Source organism: Dunckerocampus dactyliophorus, chromosome 15 (genome assembly GCF_027744805.1).
Source record: "Dunckerocampus dactyliophorus isolate RoL2022-P2 chromosome 15, RoL_Ddac_1.1, whole genome shotgun sequence".
Taxonomy (NCBI): domain Eukaryota; kingdom Metazoa; phylum Chordata; class Actinopteri; order Syngnathiformes; family Syngnathidae; genus Dunckerocampus; species Dunckerocampus dactyliophorus.
The window spans coordinates 3,974,371-3,999,252 of record NC_072833.1 but is presented as its reverse complement, the minus strand read 5'-3'; the positions used below and the strand labels follow the sequence as shown (position 1 = coordinate 3,999,252).

The 24,882-nt window shown below is 42.2% G+C and overlaps 1 protein-coding gene across 17 annotated transcripts in view; it reads left to right on the top strand.

Annotated features, from left to right (window-relative positions):
- foxp2 (forkhead box P2) overlaps nt 1–24,882 on the top strand; it is a 142,878-nt gene that overhangs the window by 61,801 nt on the left and 56,195 nt on the right. For 11 of the 17 annotated variants that reach the window (XM_054799933.1, XM_054799937.1, XM_054799935.1 and 8 more), the window contains one exon: nt 13,420–13,612. The exons of 1 other annotated variant lie outside the window; for it this stretch is intronic. In XM_054799933.1, the coding sequence (XP_054655908.1) occupies nt 13,430–13,612 (183 nt within the window). In that variant the 5' untranslated portion in view covers nt 13,420–13,429. Of the gene's footprint in view, nt 1–5,747; nt 7,870–8,295; nt 8,486–9,623; nt 10,836–13,419; nt 13,613–24,882 lie in introns of those variants that run through there. 5 more of the 17 variants (XM_054799940.1, XM_054799939.1, XM_054799948.1 and 2 more) reach the window with 5 other exon arrangements.

Here is a 24,882-nt window from a genome sequence, read left to right as displayed (position 1 = left end):
GATATTACGTTATTCTCATACAATTACAACTTTTCCTCCTGAGATTAAAACTTTTTTCTCTAAATATTTTGACTGTATTCTTGTAAAAGTACTAATGACTTTTACATTTTTGTTGTTGTTGTTGTTTGTTTTCCTGTGAAATCCTATCAGATTTTTTTGAATGTGCCACAGGCCAACCAAAAAACACCCCTGTTGTAGACTCATCCAAAGTGACAACCAATCAAGTTTTTCCTCTGCATTTACAGTCCATGTCCAACATGGGTGATCGCGTTATCAAGGTAAAGGGAACACTTTGTGATAAAGTGGAGACTTTGATGGTTACTGTAAATGTAAATGTACATACAGTATGTATGCTAATGGCTTGGGTATTCTATATTTCGAAACCGAAATCGTTACTTTTGAAACAGTGCAAAACGGGACTGAAAGGGGGCTCGATCCGGTACTTAAAAAAAGGGAAACATGCTAATTTTGTCCAAAAACTGCATTTTGTGAAATGCAAGCTGAACAGAATAGCAATTGTAATACTTCAGTAACTAATAATAAAAAAACAGCAGCATCTGAGTGTGATTGGTGGATAATGAGGAAGTGAAGTGTTGCGAGAAATATGTGTGCAATGTTGGGACAGAGCTCTGCTATTGGCCTGTTAAGGTCGGCAGTCAATAGCGTCCGACTCTGCATCTGTCAGGATGCGACATTCCTTATAAGGCGTTACTGGGAAATATCACTTTCAAGCACCTGTTGCAGGTGGCTGAATCTGTGTTCATTTAGCACAGAAGTGAGGCACGATATCTACTCTAGCTACTTTTTTTCCCGTTTGTGTCGGCACCGATACCAAGTTTCTGTATGCATTCCCACTAATGGATAAGTGTAAATGACCAAAAAATAATTTGTGCTTAAAATAAAGTATACATTTATATTGAAAAAAGTCCTTTATAATTCAAAGTTTCGGCCTAAAACACGGACTAATTACAAACACAACAACAAAGTTTGATATGAATAAAATAAAGCAGCCCATAAGAGAAATGTCTCAGCACCAACAGAATATCTTACCTCATGATGTTTTTAGAAACCCGAACGCCCAATCCCATCAGCGTATTTATACGTCATGTATGTTTTTTTTGCGTGAGAGGCAAACAGAGGTGATGATGCAACTTTCCACTAATACATGTCACTTTCAGAGCAATTTTAAGCCATAAAAATGTCCACAAGGTGGCAGAAGTTCATTTCATAAGAGCTCGGCAGAGATCATGTGACGGAAAATACACACATGACAGGAAGGAGGAAGCGAGAGAGCGTGAAGGAGTGTAGCGTGCGGAAGGTTACGCACAGTAGGGACATTTTAACGGATGCACACGCGTGCATGCTCGTGCACACGTGCCCACACACATAGTTCAGTTCCAAATGTGAAAATTGTAAATCGTTCACGGTCTTATATTTGTAAATAAATTATTATTTAGATGTAAAACAACCCCTTTTTTGTATAGTTTATGTTGGTATAGTTTAGATATTTGAGCTGTCACAAAAGGAAAAAATATTTGTGTCAAAGTGAAAGTTATGCTTGAAATGTATCATTTCACAAAAAGTTGTTTTTCTCCCGTTTTTAGTTGGGAACTGATATTTTGCTGAAACTTACCCATGTTCTACTGCTGATTACTAAAGAACAGAAAAGGGTAGAAAGAAACTTCATTTTTTTGGATGAAAGACGGGAGTCTACTCCTTCTTTTGGTACGGTCCATGTTTATATCGCCATAGAAGACAATATTCTGTGTGCCTTGACCTTGAACGATCCGTCAAAATCTTTTAAAATGGCCGGTACTGAAGGGGTTGACTTTTGGAAAAATAGCTGGGATTGAATGAGTTAATGTAAATGAGTAACATTCAGGTTTTTTTTAAATTGTGTGAATAAAACACTTACTGTGCTATACAGTTCATTCATTCCAGTAATAGCTTCAAGACATAACTTTCCTGTTTTAAAGGGTGAATAGTTGGACTTTATTTTTGTTTTATGTAGTTACTAATGTTCAAATGTGCTCTCATCTATCAGCAGACCCATTTTCTAATCCTTGCTTCCGCCCCCAGAACAACTGCATACAGTGTAAAGGATACATCAGTCTGTACTTTGAACCAGCGTGTCATTGGCAAAGTGTGCCATTTATTAGACAGCCCACTTAGGCGGGGATGCCAGATGTAGCCGGTCACTCGAGAGCGTGCCCATAAACTCCCACGGCACCCGACTCCGGTGTCAAAAATTAACCTCTTTTCTTTTTTACTCCACGTCTTGAATCCAACCCCCCCCCCCCCCCCCCGCAACCGGTGCAGCTGTGCCGGCTTATTTATCGCCATCCCTCCGTCTGCACTGCTTCTATCCCCTCCTCGTGTCTGGTGACAGCACAGTGAAAACATTTTTATGCGTGTCATTTCGGCGGAAGTCCTAAAAAAGTCCTTTCGGGAGGGAGGGGTGGCTCGGTTCCACGCAGTGAATTACCTCCAGATGCAATCCCCCCAACCCCCACCACCACCACCCTCTTCAACCCTTCTCCCCTCAAATTAGTGGCGAGTAAAAATTAGGTTTGAATGGTGTTAGAAAATTTGGAACGTTTATTTTTCTTCACTGGAATTTTTTTTTATGAATGAATTGACGCTTTCGGGGTGTGGTTGGTGTCTACTTCTGCCATGAATGGTGCGCCACAGTAGTTAATTCTCGTCATTATTTAGTATGTCTTGATTTGTTAGTATCATTTTCTATGTCAACGCGCATGAAACGATTTGGCTCTGCTACTCTTGAAAGCATGGGTGAGAGTATTTTACACTCAGGGTGTCCAACAATCATTAAGAAGCGCACTACTTTTTGCAGGTTTCTCATGCATCTGCTAGTCTTGCGCTCCTTTGACAGCCACTGGAGCTTATCTCGCTTCTGGGAACCATCAGTCTCCGTCCGTCGACTGTTTGTGGCTTCCTCAGATGCCACGCGTCGTAAATGGCTTTTGACGGGAAATTTAAGCGGGCCAAAACTGCGTGTCTTTTAAAATGATCATAGAAAGCAGTTTTGGCAGACATAAAAAGTGTATCAAGTCATGGAATCATAGCGTATGCACTGGCAACTTGCCAATTACAGATGGTGTTTCCTGGGGCCCGTGTAAGGTTTTAAAGCTGATGTACACATTGTGCAGCTAATACATCACTGTATTGATCGGGGGTGTCCAAAGTGTGGCCCAGGGGCCATTTGTGGCCCACAACAAAGTCTGAAAATATAATTTAACAAGAAAACGAAAAAAACAACAGCAAAAATGGAAAAATCTGCAGTAATTGTACAAGAATGAAGTCAAAATATTTGGAGAAAAAAGTTGTAATCCAACGAGAAAATGTCACAATTTTACAAGAATAACGTTGTACTATTGTGAGGAGAAAAAAAAACAACTTCATTTTAGTAGCATACAGTTGAAATATTAAAGAAAGACATTATTTTTTTAAAGTTGTAATATTTCGAGAAACAACAAACAAGACAAAGTTGTAATTTTTACAAATTTGGTTGGTCAAAATATTATGGGAATAAAGTCATAATATTACGAGATAAAATTTACAAGAAGAAAGTTGAAATAGTTGGAATATTTAAACAAAAACAGCAGAAATTGAGAAAACGGCTGTAAATTTAGGAGAATCAAGTCCAAAGTCGTATTCTTAAAAAAAAAAAAAAGTCACAATTTTATGAGAATAACCTCAATATTATGAGGAAGGATAATGCCATTTTAGTGGGATTTAGAGTTGAATATATATATATATATATATATATATATATATATATTTTTTTTTAAGTCGTAATATTGTGAGAAATAAACAAAACAAAATGAAGCTATTATGAGAAGAAAATTGACAAAGATTATTTCAGGAGAACATTGGACTACTTGGAAAATGAAACAAAAAACAGCAAAAATGGGCGGAAAAAACAGCAAAGAGTGACGTTGAAGCTAATAATATGCTTTTTCACTGATATGACAAAGCTGAGATGCACTTTTTTCTTGAAATATGTACAACTTCTCAGCATCTACATGTGCTGCTTTACAAAATAACAAAGTGCCCCTGGAAAAAGTTTTGACCCCCGATATTGATGAAGTAAGTTTGTGGCATGTGCGTAGCCGGTGTGTTAATAGGCAGAGTTCCAATGCCATCTACTGTACAGCATTGGAACAGCAAGCTTCACAGAAAGTCTCATTATAATGTGTTTGTAAGCGAGGACGAACAGATAGCGGCCCAAAAAGTAGGCCACATATGAATGAATGCATGGAAAACACTAACATTGTCACCGCTCCTCGCCAGTTATATTCCATAACTCTGATTTTTATAAAAGAAATCAACCGAAAAACCGAAACTGATGTGAGCTTTGTTTGCTTATGTAAATTGCCCCAACTCAGCTTTGATTCCAGTAAGTTCTTGAATTGCAATATGAAGCATCAGGTCAGCTTGAACCGCCTGACTCGTGCGTCCTCTCAATATTGTCCTGTATACGTCACTTCCGCCCATCTACGCTGTCTGTAGAAGCAGCTGGAGTGGAGGCGCAGGTATCATTAAAGCTCGGAGGGCTGCCTGTAAGCGGCTCCTTGCGGAGCGTGTCGATATTTCTGGGCCGGTGAATGTACGTGCTGGTTTATTTTCAACAGGAACCTCGGCCCGCGAGTCTTCCCCTCCTTGTGCTGTGGGTATTGCATCCCTCAGGGATGTCCTTTTGGGCTCCGGGCCAAAGTCGCAACATGCGGAGACTCTCCATCGCTTCTCCACTTATTTGCTTCACTTCAAGTCCAATAATAACTGCTTTTTCAGTAAACAAAACAATCAAGGATTGGTCAAAATCACGCCCTGCTTTGCTCATTTCCTTCCTCCTTGTCAAATACATATGCAAATATATTTGGATGCTGTCATTATCAGCCACTTAATAGGCATTTCATTAGGGGATTTGTGAATAGGGCAAAGCAGGTTGCCATGGATACTCCAGTGCTTTAAGTACAGTAAATTAAAATGGTGCAGCCTGCCAAGCACTTATATAATCATCGCTCCTTAATGGTCTGTGCTCTCTGGCCATAAGCAACATATCATGTGAACAACAGCACTGAAATAGTACTACCCCCTCATTATGCATTATTTGGCTCAGGACTAAGTGGGGTTCTGAATTGTGCTTGTGGAACATTCATGTGACGACTAATGAACATGCCTGATGTGTGGGGCCTTTTTTGTGTCTCTTTTCACTGTAATTGTATGAGAGTTGCCAAGGAGCTGTTTGGCACATGTAAAAATGTGCTGAGATCACTTTGCCTGAATATGAAAGTGTTGTGTATGGATGCACTTTACTCCTGTTTCTGTGTGAAGCTTACTGATGCTTTTATTAAGTAGTTCAAATCTGTACATGTACTTTTATTAGTGAATGATGGGTGGGGCACTGCATGATTTATTTTGTTTGGTCACTTTAACCCACAAAAGGTGTTGCATCATTAAAGAATGTCTGATTTGAGACTTGCAACACCTTTTTCTATTTTTGCGTTAAAAATATTTTTTTGAGCAAAGTTTGTTAATATGGGGATGGCCGTTTCATGGTGAAAATTATTTTATCAATTTTTTTTTTACTGACTTTTGTATTATTAAAATAACAATGCAATATTATCAATATCACCAATAAATATTTCTAAATTAATTGTTTGTAATGGAATGAGCCTTGTCCATGCCAGTGTGTTTATTGAGCAGAATAATGCCACTGTCAAGGTGCCATTGTTGTTTTCCTTTACTCAACAGCGCCTCTGCTGGTGACATTCAAGCACCGCACTCCACTTGGCCTGAATTGCTTTAAGTCACAATGAATCAATTCTACGTTCATCAATTATAATACCCTTTTAGTGACAGAGTATGGAAACGATGCTGCTGCTGCTGCTGTTGCTCTTGGCGGGCTTTGTAGACCCCCCCGTCCTCATCACCGTTCTCCTCACTGTACCCACTTGTCTCATCCTCCCCTCCACCTTTTTACTGTCTTTCTATTCAGTGCTGCCACCACACATCAAGACGCTGGTGGGCCTGTTTGTCTCTGTTGACCTTGGCAGCGGGAAAATCGCTGGTTAGAAGAGGAGACAAAGGGAATAAATAACTGCAGGGAGGAGGCACTCAGATTGTCACAGATCTGTAGAAATAGCGTTCCCCTTAGTGAAGCGGACTTTTCTCAGGCCGGGGGCCTCTTGTTTGTCTTTTCCAGTGAGGGTTAGATGATTTTAAAAGTGGCCTTCTGGGTAGGGAAAGTGAAATAGCTGGCATAATAGAGGAATTAATTGTTGGCCTGCCTCATAATAATGATATCATACGCCGCTGTGGAGATAATGTGATGCTCAGAGCCGGGAGTTCAAGTGGTCTTTACCCCGCCGTGTCTTTCTCCTAAATAAACCTCTCATAGTTGCCCTGGGTGTATGCCTGTTTTAATTTTTTTTTTTTATGTGTGTTGCATAGACGTCAACAAAAAAAAGTCCCCCCCCCCCCTCTCTTGTAGCAAGCTGGTGGCAGATGGACGGTCTTTCTGCTGCATCTGCTGCAGAGCAGACTGGGGGCTTTGTACTCGTCTCTCCTGGGGGACGCCTTTCTCCTTTTTCCAGTAGATTCCTGTCTGTCGGAGCAACTAAGAAAAACATCTGTGGCATGCAAGTAGAGAGGGAAAAGGAGGAAAACAGCAGGAGAAGTTGGATTTTTTTTTTTTAATGACAATGTAAATAAGCTTTATTGCTTGATGTGCATTGTTCGTAGATTTGGGATGAATATGCAGGTGTGGGTTTTTCATAGCAAATAATACATGCAGAAGTCATCAGCAAAGCATCTCTATTTATTTTTAATGATTTTTTCACACTCATTTTTATATACTGGATACAGGCATGTTTTAAGCAAATACATGCAAAAATCATCAGCAAAGCATCTGTATTTTTTTAACTTATTTATTTTTTAACACTTATTTTTTTTGTATACGGCATAGGCATTTTTAAAAGCAAATAATACATGCAAAAATCATCATCAAAACACGATTTATTTATATTTTTTTTACTTACTTACTTATTTTTTATGTATACTCACATGGTTTGCTTTTTAAGCTAATAATACATGCAAAAATAATCAGCAAAGCATCATTTTTTTTTTTTTTTTTTATGTATTTACGTACCAAATTTTTTGAACGCGCGTCTTTTTCCTTTTCTTTCATCGCTGCATAAGTTATCTTTTTTTTTTTTTCCTCTTTTTGTGAAACACAGTAAGTGAACAAATTGCCAGTAATTGCTGAGAAATGGAGAAGGGGTAGGATTGCGTAAGCTCTGCTTCTTCCTACTCCTTTTCGGACGTGTTGAATTGTCCACGTGCAAACATGCTTTGCTGTTGGAGCAAATAATAACCCGCGAAGCATCGTTGTGAGCCCAAAGTAAAAGAGCCATCAATGAGCCTCCCTTTCTGTGATTCCCTTCCTATACACCCTCCTCCCCTTCGCCCCAAACATACACAATTCCTCTGCCAAGTCCCCCATAACCAGCCCCCCACCCCCCATCCTCTATACGCCCCCTATTCCCTCCTCCTCCTCCTCCTCCTTGCGATCATGCTTTTTGTGTACTATTGGTCCTCGGGCGTCAAAACAATCCAGCGGGGGCTGCCTGACTTGTTTTAATTAGGCGCCACTCAAACGGCATCTCCGACGTGACCAGGCAGAGGTGCACCGCTCTTCGGCACGTTACAAATACCTCACTTTGCCTACTTTTTTGCCGTATTTTCTTCACTTTCTGCTTTTTTTGTTGTTTTTTTGATGATTCCCGGCATGCTTCCCTACCGAGGAGTGTGGATTTTTCTCTCAGTGTTTTTTTGACAAAAAAGGTAGGTGACAACTACTTTAAATTGTTACTTTACTAAAGCATAAAAGAAGACATACCTCCATGGTAAATGTATCCTCCTTAGCTTCCAAGAGTAGAGCGGTGCGCCCGGTCGGTCCGCCTGCATGCCTGGATGTGTGTGTGAGTGCACTTTTGTGTTAGTGAGAGAGGGGTGTGCGATTAGAGCGAGAGGAGAGCCGGGAGAAGCGAGGTGCGAAGGGGGGAGAGCCGTGCCGAGCATGCCTCTCGCCTCTTGCACTTTTCAAAAGTAAATGAATCCCATCCAAAAAGCAGGACTTGTGCAGCAATTGTGCTTTGTTTCATGAAAAAGACACACTTAGAATATGTTTTTGACTTGTACGACTGGCGAGAGGAGGGTAGAGGGCGGGGGCTAGCAGGGGTGTGCACAAGGTGTGGGGTGGGGGCTGGGGGATGCGGTTGTGGTGTTGTTTATGATGCACCCCCCCATAAACACGGCGGGTGTGATGACACAGATAGTGTTGCCTCTCCGCACGCGGTCGCTGACACCGCTCGACTTTTGCTGCTGCTTTTGAGCCCCTGGCGGCGGCGCCGGCGGCTTCAGCGGGGGCGGCTTCAGCCTCTGCTACTTGCTTTTAAAGGTAAACAACCAACAAGTCATCCATGCATCCCTTCTTTCATCCAGCCATCCATCAATCATCCGCACTCATGCTGCTTAATTATTGTGTGTGTAATTGTGCTGCTGCACTCCTTTTAGGGAGGGTGTGTGTGTGCGTGTGTGTGTGTGTGTGTGTGTGTTTTTACTTACAAAGCCAAAAAAAGTCACAAGACAATCAAAGAGCACATTGCATGCTGTGTGTGTGTTTCTTTTTTACCATAAACAAACTTGTATTTGCAGCTAATTATCGGTATTTTCAAAGACAAGTGGGTTCATTTGTTGACTTTAATATTGATGAGCCACCGCGCTATGTGCAAAGAAAAAAAAAAAAGAAAGAACGGCTGCTCCTTTTTATAATTTAATACCCTAATACATAATGAGCGATGTGATTAGTTCACCAAACTCTATTTTGAAGGATAATTTACATTGTTCTCCAGAGTCTCGCCTATAATAGCGCGGCGATGAAATTAAATGCATTAAAATCCCCCTGGTGATGTATTTTTTTTGATATGATTTATCCAAAACACACCTGAGTGTAGAATGTGCTGATTAACACCGTTCATTAGCCTTTTCTTTTTTATTTGTTTTGGAAAGTTGACACTTTGTTATGCTAATGTTGATGTAATTTAATTTGCTGTAATGATGATGCCCGCTATTATCCACATAAATGATGCAGTTAAGCAGCCTCATTTGCATGTGCTTGAAGGAAGGAGGAGGGGGTCGGCCCCCTTTTTTGGCTCCTCCTGGCCTGGTCTTCTTATTTTTTTAAAATTAAAACTAATAATAAGGATTTAAATAGACTGTTTTGGACTATTCCTATCAAAGTGACTCCCTCTAAAGTCCCCAGCGGTGCATGAAAGTAGTGTGACTAAGCCTGAGTGGAGGAATGCATGTCCTATTTTCACGTCTCCTCCGTCCCGTCCTGTCCCGTCCCGGCCCGTCCAGCCCTTCTTGTTATGCGCCTAATTACTTCCATAAATCTTCTCCGCTATGACTGAGGAGTGTTGCGGTGTTGTCAAGCACAATCTTCGCCCTTATTTACCAATTCATTAAGATCTATCGATGCAGGGCTGCTGAGGGGGGACATAAATCAAAGCCGGGGGTGGAGAGGGACATAATGGCCCTAATCAAGCAGAAATGATGAGATATGTGTCTGTCCGGCAAAAAGTCCCAAGATTGGAAATAAAGTAAGTCCTCACGCTCTCGCTGCTTCTTGGTAAAGATGATTGGAGCAGACAATGACGACTTCCACCCCCCTTACACCCCCTTTTATAGGTCAATTAGCCCTGATTAGGTGGGCCGAGTTAATTAATGCAATTGGCAAATATGCAGATGAGAGCTGACTGATGGGGCTTTCGTCACTTGTCTCGCTGTAGCCAAGATCGACGCAGAACCACGTTGAATAAATTCCTTCTTATTCTTTTGTAAGCAGTAATTGGATAGCATTTTGGAATAAATCTGTATTAGCACCACAACACACGGATGGGCGAATAGTCCTTTTATCATCTCCTTATTGTAAATAGAAGAGAATTAAGTTGGTGGGGGGGGGGAGGCTCTTGACTCTCCTATCACAAAGCTACAATTTATTGCAAATGACGAATTGAAACAGGACAGCAGATAACCGATTCTTTGACTAATCCCGGGGAAAGAAAGAAGAAAAGTCCATTATTCATATTCATCTCTTTCCTGATTTTGTAAATATGATTTCCTCTCCCCTTTCCTCCGCCTCCTCAAAGCAATCTAAAGCACTTTTGAAATGTGGAGTGTAGAAAGCATTATCATACACAGGTTTATAAGGAGGAGTCATTCATGCTCTGTCCCCGTGTAAAAATACTACATCCCATCGTACAAATGATCATTATGTAGGATTTCTTCAACTCCCCCCCCCCCCCCCCTTTTTTTTTTTAATGTGTGTCAGCACATGATTTATTAGGCAATCTAACCTATTGAATATAAGCCTAGTTACGACTTTATTTGCCATGCATTATGGCAATGATGAATTAATTTCACTCAAGCACAGAGAAATGTGTGATTATTTTAAATCTCTACTTGATGAGGAGCCATCCGAGGGTGAAATGTAATTTTTTGTATTGTTTTGTATGGTGGTGGCGGGGGGGAGAGGAAGAAAATCTAAAGTGATGAGGAATAGAACATTTTTTTGGCATGCAAATTGAAGCATCCGTGTCAAAGACACACACACACATACTGTATATATGTGTGTGTGTGTGTGTGTGTGTGTGTGTGGACAGCAGACAGCTGTGCGTGCCTGCTAGATGGATGGCGGGTGTCATAGTGTGTGTTTACTGCACATGATAGAGCGACGGACAGGCCAGGTAATGAGGCTACATTAAGGGCTTTTAGGGCTCGCAAACAAAGATGGAGGACTCCTTTTAATGATAGGTGCGTGTGTGTGTGTGTGTGTGTGTGTGTATGTGTGTGTGTGTGTGTGGAAGGAAAAAGCAGGGAGAGATATTTGGTTGTAGTTTATTTCAAACATGCTTAACAGTGTTCCACATGTCCGAAAAGAAGTAGGAAGAAGCAGAGCTTATTGAATGGAGGGTAAGTGATTATTTGTACTGAGCTGCCTAAAGAATGCACCTGGAGTTATCTTATTGCGCCAAATAGCGAGTGTGTTAAAATGAGTGCAATGTACGGTGGATGGGGTGTTTTTGTCACACACACACACACACTTCTTGAATGTGTGTGTGTGTTTGGAGGAAAAGTAGGAAGGAAGATTGTGATATTGGACATTTGGTTGCGGTTTGTGTCATACATCACACACGAGCCAACACGTCCGAATAGGAGCACGAGGAAGCCGAGCTTTTTTTGTTTGAAAATGCAATTCAAAGTCGCACACACGCGTCCTGAGAATGCGTGCGTATGTGACAGTTCCCTCCCCTTCCCGTGACTCATCATTGCAGCCTGTCTGTGTTCCTAATTGACACTTTAATTGGCAGATTTGAACGGCGCCCTTAGACGGCTAATTAATTTATTAAGGTTAAAGCAGCATCTGATGTGGGCGCGAAGTACACTTTGCACACATCTGCTGAGCATATACGGTGTTACTTTTTATTTTTTCTTATAAAATATCCCTTTGTGTCCCTTTTTTTTTCCTGAGAGTCCATTTGGAATGTTCATAAAATGGCAGTAAAGGCAATCAGACGGTCTTTCTCTGAATATTTTAAACATCAGCCATGTAAAATTTATGCCTAATTTGAATACTTATTAGCTGCAGCCTTGAGTTTCTTATTCCGAGATTCATCTCCCGATTGGATGTCACATTGTGCCAGTCCCTACACTCCCCTTCCCTCCCTCTTTCTGTCTCTTTCCCCCCCGCCAAGCACCCCCCCCTCCCGGCTCCTTTTCGTCCTCTTCGTCTTTCTTGGTGTTAAACAGGGGCCTGTTTGTTCACAAGCGGGCCTCTTCCCTGTTTGCTTGTGTCCCGGGCAGCTGTCGCTCTCCTGCTCTGTGTAACAGCTCAGTCCTGTTTGTTCTTTTACCGCCCCGGATCCTGTTTGTCCTGGCTGTGGACATCCTTTTAAAACCTGTCCTACATCAGCCTCTCGTCAAACACACACAGAAAGCTATTAAAACAGAATTCCTGCCTCCTCTCGCTTTCAAAACTATTGTATTCAGTTAAAATGTGCTTCTTTCTGATCCCAAATATGTCTTCTTTACCCCAGGAGTGCCCATGTGAAGGCACAGGTAATGGGTAATGGTGATGGTTTCGTTCAGGGGTGTCCAAAATCTGGTGCATGGGCCATTCGTGGCCCGCGGCTTTTTTTTTGTTGTTGTTGGCCCGCGACATATTGTACAAATTCTTTAATTATTATTTTTAATTGGCTGTGACATTTTATTAAAAAATTAAATAATTGTGAGAATAAAATTATTTTTTTTTAGCTGCCTGTAGTGTGGTGCTTTTTTTTTTTTTTTAAATTGGACTGTGACATAATGTAAAAATACATTTTTCCAGCAGCCCTTCCAATGCAGCCCACAGCTTAATTTATCTCGAACATGCGTAACAAAGTTGCATTGAAGGACATCGCATCTTTACACTTGCACAATCCAGCATGTCCAAAAAGGAGTAGGAAGAAGCTGAGCTCGTTTAATCCCACCCCCAATTACTGGTAGTTTGTTCACTTCCCGTGTTGAACATGTTACCATTTTCCAACGGGGAAATAAAGCATAAAGAATGTGGAATAGTAGCATTAATAGTTTGTTGCTAGCTTATTCCGTGAATAAAATAATAAATAAATAAAGGGGTACAAATGATAAAACATTTATTACTCGAGCGAGGTGGGGGGGGGCGGGGGTGCTAATATACATAATTTATGCTGTTTTTAGCACAATCATTAATGACAGTCGCCACAAATTCATTTCCCTTTTCAGGATCCATTCAATATCTTGTATTAATTTATTGTTCTTTATTTAAATGATTATTTAGCCTGCCAGTTTATAATTTTGCATGATTATGCACGACAAATCCTGCAGGAAAAATATTTCAGTAAGTGATGTATGCTTTAATTGTCCCAGGCATATGTTAGCCCTTATTTCCATATTATATTCCATATTATTCTCCTTTATTTAGAGTGGCACTATTGAATATTTAATTTATGCGTGGATTTTAGTGGATATATACCACATTTATACCCCCCGTCCTTGTCAAATAGCACCGGGACGTGCATCTCTTTGTATTGCTTCATTTACACAATGAATGCATAATTGCTCAGTCTTGCATCCCCCTCCCTCCTCCTCCTTCTTTAAATGCTTTTATTTGCAAAAGGGGGCTGTGTGAGGATAATGGATGCATTATGTATACAAAAAAAAAAAAATATATATATATATATATATATATATATATATAGGAGGGGGGGATTGTAAGAAGAGCCCTAACCCGTGCCTCTTAATCACTTCTAGGTTTTAAATCATGATGATGCAGGAGTCGGCCACAGACACAATAAGCAACAGTTCAATGAGTCAAAATGGAATGAGCGCCCTAAGCAGCAGCCAATTAGAGGCTGGCAGTAGAGATGGGAGATCAAGCGCTGGTGGCGGTGACACGAGCGGCGAAGTAAGCACAGTCGAGCTGCTGCATCTGCAACAACAGCAGGTAAGTTGTGTTTCTCCCCCATCCCGACCCGCTCTCTCCTCACTCTCACTCCTTATTCTCGCTACCCACCCACCCTCCCTCCGTCCGCCATGCTTCCTCTTCTCTGATGTGGGCACTGGCACATTCCCTATGTCTAACATGGACATTTTAGTCATGTCTGCTGTGTTTATTTCATGACTTAGCTGTGTTTATTGTCATGATTTTTATTAGTCTTTGAATTTAGGGAGCATACGTGTGGGTGAGTGTGCATGTGTGAGAGGCTGGTGTCCACTAGAGGGCCCCCTTCTTCATTACAAGCAGCACCGAGACCTTTGACCAGTCTTTTTGCAAATTCTATGCAACTCTTTTGCTCTTTTCCGACTAATTATTTGCACTGAATTAAAAATGGGCCTGTTTTGAATTGTGCTGTGTGTGAGGGTATGCGTCAAAGTCAGACGCCAGCAGAGCAAAAGTGCCTCTTGTTGTTGTCTTTTCACGGTGAATGATGGCTTTGACAGTTTGCCAAAAGAGCAGCGGGAGATCAGGTCAAGGGGGTCTGCTCATGGGGTTGTGTCCTCTTTTGGTTTGGTGGCCATTTCCATGCATTCATATGTGGATAAGTGTGTGCATGTTTGTGTGTGTGTGTGTGTGTGTGTGTGTGGAAGCAGCTGAAGCCCCGTGGTGGTGTTTGCAGGGTGGTGGGAGTCAGTGTAGCAAAATGAAGTATGTCCTACAGGCCCCTCATCCCATTCCTCAACCACACATCTACCCGCCAGCCCAGCGGTGGTGCTGGCGGCGTCAAACGGCCACACTTTATCACCATGCCGCCACTCTTCTATATACACACACACACACACACACACACTCACGCACCTGATTGGGGTCAATTCTCTGCCTCTTGCTGCCATTACTCTTGAAGAGTTGAAGGGAGTTTGGTGGAGGTGTCACTAGACAGAACGGAGGTGGGGAGGGGGGTTGTTTTTGTTTGTTTCATTTTTATTTTCAGTTGAGTTTATATTGACATCCATTTGTGTCACAGAAAACTGGATTAAAACACTGTTTCCAATAACAAATGACACGAAAAACAACAGAGGAAAGAACAACAATCGCATAAAATGTCTAGTTAAGTCTCTCAGATGGACTAAGAGCTTGTTCTGGTGTGTGCGTGCGTACGTGTGTGCGTGCGTACGTGTGTGTGTGTGTGCCTTAAGAGGCCGGCCCGTCGTGCCTTCTTCCAACCCAGAAACAGACACATTGAAATGAGCAGTCCAGCTAACAGGTCTCTGGAGGCTTTTTAAAAATCCTAGGCCTTTGTGCTGTTAACTTCACACACACACACACACACACACACACACACTGCACAATGAGGTCCATCCACAGACAAAAGATGGAGGATGCATGCACTTGCATTGTTTCACATGAAACTGTAAGAAGGCTCTGCCAGTGAATGACAGCATCCATGCACGCGTGTTGGCCTTGGACTATTTGCAGGCTTTTACAGGAAGGCTCTAATTTTCCTCCCATATTTGACATTGAGTGGTCCGGTGGGTATAGGAAGCTGCAGTCTCTCATCACGCTGCTGGAGGGATGATTAATAATAAGCACTGATGAATTCTCCCCCCCCATGTCCCTCTGGGTTCTGCCATTACCTAGCAGCTTCCCAAATCCCACCTGCAGCTATAATTAGAAAAGCAGCATCTTAAGGTCTCTTGCCTTAGATTGGACCTTGTAGGGCTGAGTTACACTGGAACTATTTTTCAACATTACATATATTTTATTTTTAATCCTTGAGATTGGATCCTTGAGAGCCAATGCATGCAATACACGTTGTTTCTTGGAGTTTTTGGAAAATTCAGTCCCTGAAGTCAGCTTTGTATGCCAACATGGAATTTGCGGGACATGACACACAAAGTCTCAAGAACCAATGCCCAAAAAGACACATGGTTTGAAGTGTCCTTTTTGGCCATTTCCAAGGTATCTCCCAAAAGCGATTTGTCCTCGGGATTTGGTGTAATCGCAACTAAATTTGCAGTTGTTGAGAGAAGGGTGCCACTAAATTCAGAAAATTTTGAGTTTTTGTTATTGTGTCTGCCGTAAAACACGATAACTGGCCTCAACAAAAGCAGACCAAACTTTTTGTTGCGGAGAGATTCAAAAGATCCCCCTTAGCGTTGTTGTGGTTGTAGTTGTCATCATTCCAGAGGTGTTTCCAATAATGTCCAATGTTTCCAAGCAACCGGAACATTACAAACCCCTCTCAGTATATAACAAACGTTTTAGCTCGGAGCTTTTTTATTTTGAAAACTCAGCCCTCAAAGCCCGTTTTGTTTGGCACCATGAGATTTGTGAGGTCTTTCAAGAGTAGACCCGCAAAGAAAGTCTCTAGGACCCCTGCCGAAAAAGTCGCAGGACGTCCACCATTTTGCTTTGAGGTGACCATTTGGGCCTATTGCAGGGGTCTCTCCAAAGAGTCATTACCTAGGGACTGAAATGGAACCACGTGGAGTGGACAGAAGGGCAACGCTGAATTTCCCATTTCTTTTTGTCGTTGTGTGTGTGGGGGCAGAGCATGACAGCAAAGTTTGATGACTCGCCATAAAAGGCTAAACTCTACGAACTTCACAAGGTCAGAACCGGACCAAACTTCCTCTATGCGAGTTTCAAAGGAATCAGAATTGTAGAACTCCAAAAGCTGCGCTCCTGACACATTATTATCATGTGAAAGTCTTGCATTGGATTTCAGTCAGTGCTAATCTAGTCATCTTTGCAGTTGTTTGATAAAAAAATGGTAATAAAAAAAAGCCTTATCTATGGATCTGAATGATAAGCACCGTGTCCACAATCGAATTTACCGCCCATTAATTCCTGCTGGGGTTTCACCACCCCATCCTAAAGGTTGCCTAAAGAGACCTAATTTGATTTGAGATCAGAGATTAGATTCCTGCTGCATCTGATTGCAATTTGCCAGCTGCAGCAAATGATGAATGTTGCTCGGACGCTAATTTCCATGATCGCCATAAAAGCCTCTCGAACTCCGATCAATGCATCGTTGTTATAACGCTGCGCTGTATGAATATGCGAGTATTGATCTTTTTGAATTTTGAGATCAAGATGAAGAGGCTGTTAGTTGATTGCTGCGCTCTGCCCGGGTTTATAATCGGGATTGATGAGGCAATACTCGGGAAGCATATTGATATTCACATCTAAATCAGGGCTCCGGCGTCGGTATTGTTGTCAACCTACTTAATAGTAGGTCAGCTATCACAAATTATACTGCGTTATGTGGTTTTCTTGACAGGCACATGTTACTAGCCCATTTTAATGACAAGTGCACTGCGGCGTGCCATCCCACTTCCAGGCCTACCTTTTGTTGCTCTGAGCGTCCAAGTTGACGGTGACAGCAATTAACCTGCCTGCCTCGCTCTTTAGCTCGCGGGAAATGGTCGGAATTTGACAGCAGTTGACGGCTAATTTTTAAGTTTTGGGGGCAAATTCAGTGGAAGTCTTTTTACAAGTCACTCTTGTTGATTTTTTGTAGAGTAAATACCCTTTTAAGAAATGCTGACATGCACTCCTCACAATAATCTGCCCTTCACCTGCCTTTCTTTCTCCTTCCAACACACACGCAAGATGCAAATCTGCGCTTTGCCCTTGAGCATAATTTAAAGGCCTAATCACCCAGTCTGTCCCCTTTGGATGGGGAACGAAAGGAGAGACTGGGGGGGGGGGGGGGGGTATGCTGGCGTCTCATTTGCACCCTTACACAAAGAAGCTCATTAGGTTTATCTTTAAGGCCTCACTCGACTGTGTAAATAAGATGCCATTGGCTGCGGCTGCGGCGCATCAATCACCTCCCAGGACAGGAGAAAGAGCTCCACCTGAAATATGTTCTATTTCATAAAGCGCTGAAAAGGAGGCGGCGTATGTCTTTGTGAAGTTATTGCCACACTCGGTGAAAAGACAGTATTTACAATGGAAGCCATCCTTCTTTTTATTTCAAGGCTGGCTATCGGCAGTCATTCCCCGCTGAATAGTACATACCGGCCCGTGACATATAGGCCTGTAGTTCCCCCCCCATGCGATGACACTAAAGATATACTATGTGAATGACAGCAGCGCTCCTGTTTGCTCGCCCTTCCCCAGACAAAACACAGTATTATTCTATTATCTACACGGATGCCACCGCTTCCTCCTCCCCGCACCGTGCCGTCCAACCTGGCCTGTCCGTCTTATGTTTAAGGCACATTACACGTGGCCTCCTGGAATTTACAGTGGCGCTCTCCCAGTAACTCCATTTCTCGGCGGAGTCTCTTGAGAGCGCGGCGAAATGTCAAGCGTCGAGGCTTGAAAGGGAGACGAGGAGAGAAAAAGGGAGAGGGGAGGGATGGAGGAGAGGCGAGACGGGGAGAGGGAAATGTGCTGGAAATAAACACTTATGGGCATTTTATGCTCAAGCGGTCAGGAGCTGCTGCAATACAGGTTGATGGGGAGCATAGGTAGACATAAATATCATCACACTACTGTGCCGTGATGCACTCCTCCAAATTAGGGATGGGAATTTGCTGTTGATTAATCGCGTCTTGAAACAGCTCAGGCAAAATAGAGTGCAGTACTTGGCTGCAGCCAGCAGAGGTGCTGTTAAGGGAAGTTAGCACATCTAGGCGGCCTTGTTTGGCTCAATGCAACACTTGTAACAGAAGTATAGAACATTCAAAGACAAATTCTACCAACTGTTTTCCGCATACAGTCGTCCCTCGTTTATCGCGGTTAATTGGTTCCAGACCCGACCGCGAAACAGGATTCCTTATTTATAACTGGAATATTTTTGTAGTTAGAGCATAGAAATCGTGTTTAATACCTTCTAAATATGTTTGTTGGCATTATTAGATATGAAACAACACTGTTACAGTCACTTTTACGCTTGTATTAACCAATATAGTTGACATAATAATAGAAAATAAGACATTCCATAGACTCACACGTTAGCATTGACAGCATACTTAGTGGCTATTGTCTCATCAATGTAACGTCCCTGGCAGCCAGTGTAGTAGGATACTACTGCAATGGCGCAGGCACATTCACACAGGAGCTGCTGTCAGCCACAACTCACGCCAGTCACTGGCGCTCTCCACACAGCTAACCATGCTAACACTCAGAAACTCTACAGTAGCTAGCTGACGTCACACACATCGCTTCCCAGGCCCCGCCTCTTCAAGGCGCACATAACGTCACAGATATTACATTATATATGACATCTTCTAAATGCCTTTACACTTGTATTTCCTGGAAATGCTTAATTTGGGCCAAGAATACATACAATTTGCTTTTACATGCATATGTTTGGACTAATAATTGGCCATCTTCAACCATGAAAAAGTGATGATTTGTTAATGAATTAATTTGTGAAAAAACGCGAGAGAGTGAGGGTGCAATGTTGGAACACAGTGTAGCACGGGACAACTGCAGTTCATTAAAGACATGTGGTCAAATTCCCATTACTACTCTAAACTGCAAGTGCAATGCAAGAAGAATACGAGGTGACCCCCCCCTTACTAAGACGATTTGGAAAAATCCAAAACAAAATCATTGGCATTTTGTGAAATAACAAAAAAAATTAATTTGCAAATAAAAAAAACAAAAACAAAGCCTATTTGCCCACTAAACTGAAGGTAACGCTACATACTGTATATACAGTATCCATGTATGTAGTTTCCTTAAACGTATTGTCACGTTGCTTTTCTGTTTTCCTGTTCCTCCTGCTGGAGTGACAAGCCACACCTGTTGCCACCTGGTAATTGGTCATGTTTCTTAAGCCTTCTCTGCCAAGTTTGGATCAACATTTGCAATAAAGGTGTTGTAGCACATCAATTAGTTACACTTCTGAGTTGACTCACCGTAGCAATTTGGCGGAGAATTGCAGGGCACACACTCAACTCCCATGCAGAACTTTTGAAAGGCTGATGACGGCATCGGGACTGCACAGAACCATAAACCAGCTGGAGCCACAGCAGAAGCGCCGCGAGTTGCAGACCCTTGCACCAGACAGTCGGCATGACATCATTATCTGAAAATTAGCATCCTAACTCCTCCTCAGTTGTTTGCTAACTTGCGATGCACCTTTGAGCCCTTTTTTTCACCCAGCGTTTGTGAGTGACAGGAAGAAAAGCTCTGGGAGAAGTTGTTTGTTGGTTTGCAACTATAAATCTAAGACGACCTGCCTTTTTTGACTTATTTCTAGAGGAAAAGATAAGATTTTTGTATTTTGTAAGACTCAAACACATTTTTCCACAAATGTCTGTTTCCGGGGCATGTGATTGATGTTAGCAACACAGACATTACCAATTATCTTCGACTCCTGTCTCGTTCTGAATCACATCTCCGCATTTAGTGACCCCCGACGTGACTAATGTGTCGGCCGACAACGGCGACAATAGCGCGGCCGTACCAGCGCCGCTCAATGCTTACGAGGCAGCTAACACCGGTGCCATCTATGCCCGACTTTTGGCAACACAGCACACGGCTGTGGTGTCAACACGTCAAAGCCCAGTTCCGACTGCGAGGAATAAAACAGGACGTGACAAAGTATTTCCACGCCATGCGGGACCTCCACTTTCTCTCATGCCACAGGAACGGTATGACACACAATTTTCCTGGTTTTGAACCCACTACTTTTTCATATATCTTGAAACCGGTAACCGGCCCGTGCGTACAAAAGATACAATTTTTGTCTTTTGTAAGACTCAAACGTACGGAACAAGACACAGAATAATTAAAGACTTTTTTTAAGTTCCTACTTGTATTTTTTTGAATGCAACACAGCAGGATAGTCATTAGTCATTAGTCCGCATCCACCGCAGGCACTATTTTGTATGCAAAAGTCAGGCCGACGTTTTATTTAGTACATGTTTATACACAACACTCCAAATCTCAACATGAATGGCACTTAGATCCAGTATCAACCAAATACAATCCCGACGTTCAGTGCCATTTGCTGTTGCCACCCCTAGCAACGTGTTTGTAGTTAATTCAACTGAGCTAACACTGATTTCCCTCCTGTGTTAGCGCATTAGGCTCTTGACAAATGAACTAGGCCAGGGTTACCCACCACCTTCGTGTAAATAAGAGGCAGGCATTCAGCGGTCACACGCTGTGGCCAATAGGCCTGCACTCACGCTTGCCAACCTGCAAGCTAGGATCAATGGTCACTTCACAACTCATTTCCTTTTACGCCTCCCTAGCCGCTTGAGCGCTGGGAAATAAACGGCCACTGGATCTATAAGTGCACAACCCATAACACGTGTGTATCATATCTTTTGTGGCCATTGTTGTTGGGTTAAAGTGTTGTTAATATCGGAATAGTACATGTAAATATCTTTTTTTTTTTTATGTGATGCATTGCTAGCTTGCTTTTCCATACACGATCCACCCCCCTCCAATCCAACCTACCCCCAAGTGGCTTAGAGTCATTTGATAGGCCACGGCCCCACTATCCATTTAACAGAGCTTAAAAAATCCTACATATGCATATGGCGGGCTGTCTTAAGCTGACAAGCAAAAGACAGGATTTTGCTAGAAGGCAGCTTTGGAGTGTTGTGAATTTAACAAGCATGTCTAGTATTACAGTTTCCCTCCGCTTTAGCCATGAATAGTAACAAATCAGTCTCTGAAACGCATGCCCGATGGTTTGTTGTGTGTAACCCCCAAACCAAGCCCTCCCTTTCTGCCTCAGATCTTAAAATGACTGGTTTCAAGAAGCGGGGGCAGCGTTAATGACATTGGTGTCCTCTTTATCTAACACACACAGGATCTCCAGGTATTTTTTCTTCTATGCTTTACTTGTTAACACTTTCTGCTCCTCAGATTACCTTCATCCCTGACCCATTTCTTGAATAGATAAAGAGCTCTGTGCCATCTCCCGAGCTGTTTGTAGTTGTAATACGACCAGGCTGCTAAGGGAGATGCTCTTTTCTTTATGCATTGCTTCCAAACACTCTAGCGTGTGTACATATGGAAGCGCGGCGGCTCCTCTTCACAGCCTCTCATACAAATGCAATAAATAAGCGCCGCGCCGCGGGAATTCAAGGCTACCAAACAGACTGACGTGTTACTTAACGTCGGCTTCGGGCTGTCCTCTGCATCTTCTTTGACTGAAACTTGGCAATAACCAACCAGAGCAGTTTTGTCAAGAGTTATCAAGATGCTAATTAGACAGCATGATTATTGTGCAGGTGTGCCTTAGGTTGGCCACAATAAAAGGCCACTCCAAAATGTGCAATTTTACTGTATTGCCATATTACTGCATATCAGAGCGTCTCAAATAGCGGGGCGGGCCCCGCTGGGGGGTGCACGGTGAGCTGTTAAAGGGGGCGTGAGAGGCAGGGAGTACTTTCAGTGTTAGTGCAGAGCTGCCAACATGTACACATTTATCGTATTCATCATGCATTTTGACACTTGAAAACATTTCAGTCCCCTGGGGAGGGCATGACACAAAATAATTGAGAACCACTGCCGTATATGCATTTTAGTGATGGCATTTTGAATGCACAGATACACCGCAACCAGATCCTCAAGTCCATTGTCATTCTCTGGATCAGCGTACAGTCGTCCCTCGCCACTTGGCGCTTCAGCGTCCACTGCTTCACTCAATCATGGTTTTTCCAAATATATAAATTTAAAAAAATCATATTGCAGTTCCGATGTAAAAGCTAATTTGATGTGTTTTTGGCCTAAATCAAGCATAAAAATGGCATCAAAGACAACGGACCGGGTAAGCCGATCTAACACAGCATCGTTATCGAACAAGCTGCAGTGTTTTCACAGGTTAGTTGCTGTGTGTAAAAACTGTGTGTGTAATTATAATGTACCAGTACATAAGTATTATTACTATGTAAGCATGTAGTAAGCATATGAAATGAAACAAACCATGGGCTCGGAGTGTGTGTGTGTGTGTGTGAGCCTATACTATGTCTTATTTGTTCTTATTATGTCTGTATTGGGTAGTATGAAGGTGACATATGTCTAGAAGGCTCTAACAATGTTAAAAACCATGACAATGCTGCATGATGACCATTCATGATACTGCAAAGGCAGCTCACGGTCAGGAGGTTGCCTACAGCCACAGTGGTTCATGACAGTGTTCCTTGACGCACCGCTAAGAAGGACCATGGCGGTTAAATTGCAGGCCGCTCACCCGGAGGCTACGATATGTTCCCATTCCTCATCAAGTCTGCTTATTTACCCACACAGCGCCAGCCTGTACAACTCGCACCCAATTCATCGGCGCTTGTTCCACCCTGATAAAAGCGAGCATATGCAGAAACTCCCTTTTGTGAAACAGGCGGCGTCGCCGCCACACTTCAAGCTTGACTAGGCACTAAGCTGATAGCGCTTTCACGCTCATGTTTCTGCATATGCATTCTTATCAGAGGTTTACATGATAAATATACATTAGAGCCAGGGGTTTGCCATGCGTGGTATTGTTCCAGCCATACCGTTCTCCATACCTGTTTGGACTTCATCAACCAAATCAGCGCCGCGGTCTTCATTTGCAAGTTTCTCTTCCTGCCTAAACATTTGTGTGAACAGCATCACCAGTCCTCTGTGTGATTTATGCGTCATACAACTTTTACTTCCTAATAACAGCTGTAATTGTTCTGTCCGTGCACAGAGTGCAATGATGGAACGATCACGCTTTTTGGCACATTCATCAAAGCCAGCAGCAAAATCAGAAAGGAAGCCCCGCTCCCTTTACGCAGTGTGCAACCGAGTGCTACGTTTTCTTGTTAGGAGAAATTACAGCCACTAACTTGAGCTACTTCAGCATGAAATTGGAAAAGAAGCATTTCTCGCACATTTCCATTCTTGATTCGATGAAAGATGTAGATTAGCCCTTTTGGAAAAGGGCGGGGAATGAAACAAGAGACTGTGTTTATGACTCATAGCTTAGTTTGATGTATTCCCACACCTATGCATTGCTACATTCTCATCGGTGAGACTTTTTTTTTTTTTTTTTTAGTCTATCCTCTGCTCGTCACACTCTGTACTCCCCATCCCCATGCCACCTTTAGCACTCATGCATGCACAAGATAGAAAAACGCTGCTGCGTCGGAACACTGATGGATAGACGCCGGCAGATGACTGTATCTTCTACAGCTCACTTAAAGGTCAAACACACGTCGTCATAATTGGAATATTCACAAGACAACCAGATGGTTGGAATGATAGATAGAGACAGGTGAGCAAAGTTAGTGAGACTAGGTAGCCTGAAAAAGGCACATGAAGTAGAGCAGCTACAGCGAGGTCGTCTTCAGTTTAAGGTCAGACAACTCTCCGATCGACCCTCGAATTGGGTGACACTTAACCTGAGCTCCACAGGACCAGACAGACTCGACATACTATTGACCCGCAATCTACAAAACCCCCAAGATGGAGTCGTCACCCTGGACTCCTGGCAAGCTAAATAGCTGAAATCCTGCTAAGGCACTTTCTATGTTGGACCAATTTGCTTATTTGAAGTAAAATGTACTCCAATCTGAGATATACCGTATTGACCTCAATATATAATATAATATAAGCCCATTCTTTCAAGACGCCTTTTTCGGGGGAAAAAAAATAAATTTCGTTTGAGTGTCGTGTGAGTGACAGGAAGAAATACTCTGACTTGCTTCGGGGAGAAATCGTCCGGCTCCAGTGGTGGTTTACATATGTAAATCTAGAGTCCGAATATAAGACGGCCCATCTTATATACAATAAAAAATACATAAAATATAAATATATAGTAAAATATGTTAAAAATATATAAATAAAATCTAAATATATTTTCTAAAAAATTAAAATATATAAAAAAATAAACGTCTTATATTTGGTATTTGGTAAACAGTACACAACATTGACTACCTAATACTAGCAAACACATTAACATGACAAGATTTTTATAGTAAATACATTAACTACGGTTTTCTCACATGGTTGACATGTACAACTAAAGTAACATTTACTATGACAAAAAAATCATTTTTTCCAGTAGTTGACATGCTAGTACTTGCCTTGGAATACTGTTTTATATTCGTGTCAACAATGTGCTCCTTTAACAAAAGAAGCACAAAAATCTCCCAACAGAAAAGACAAAAATGAACTTGCCAAACGCCCTTTACTTTTTCAAGACACATTTTCTTGTTCTGTTGTCAGAAGAATGAGCTGTTTTTTTTTTTATAAGAAGTACCATACTGACCCACATATAAGACGCTACTTTCACTGCAGTGGGCATTTGGATGCAGTTAAATGTGCTTAAA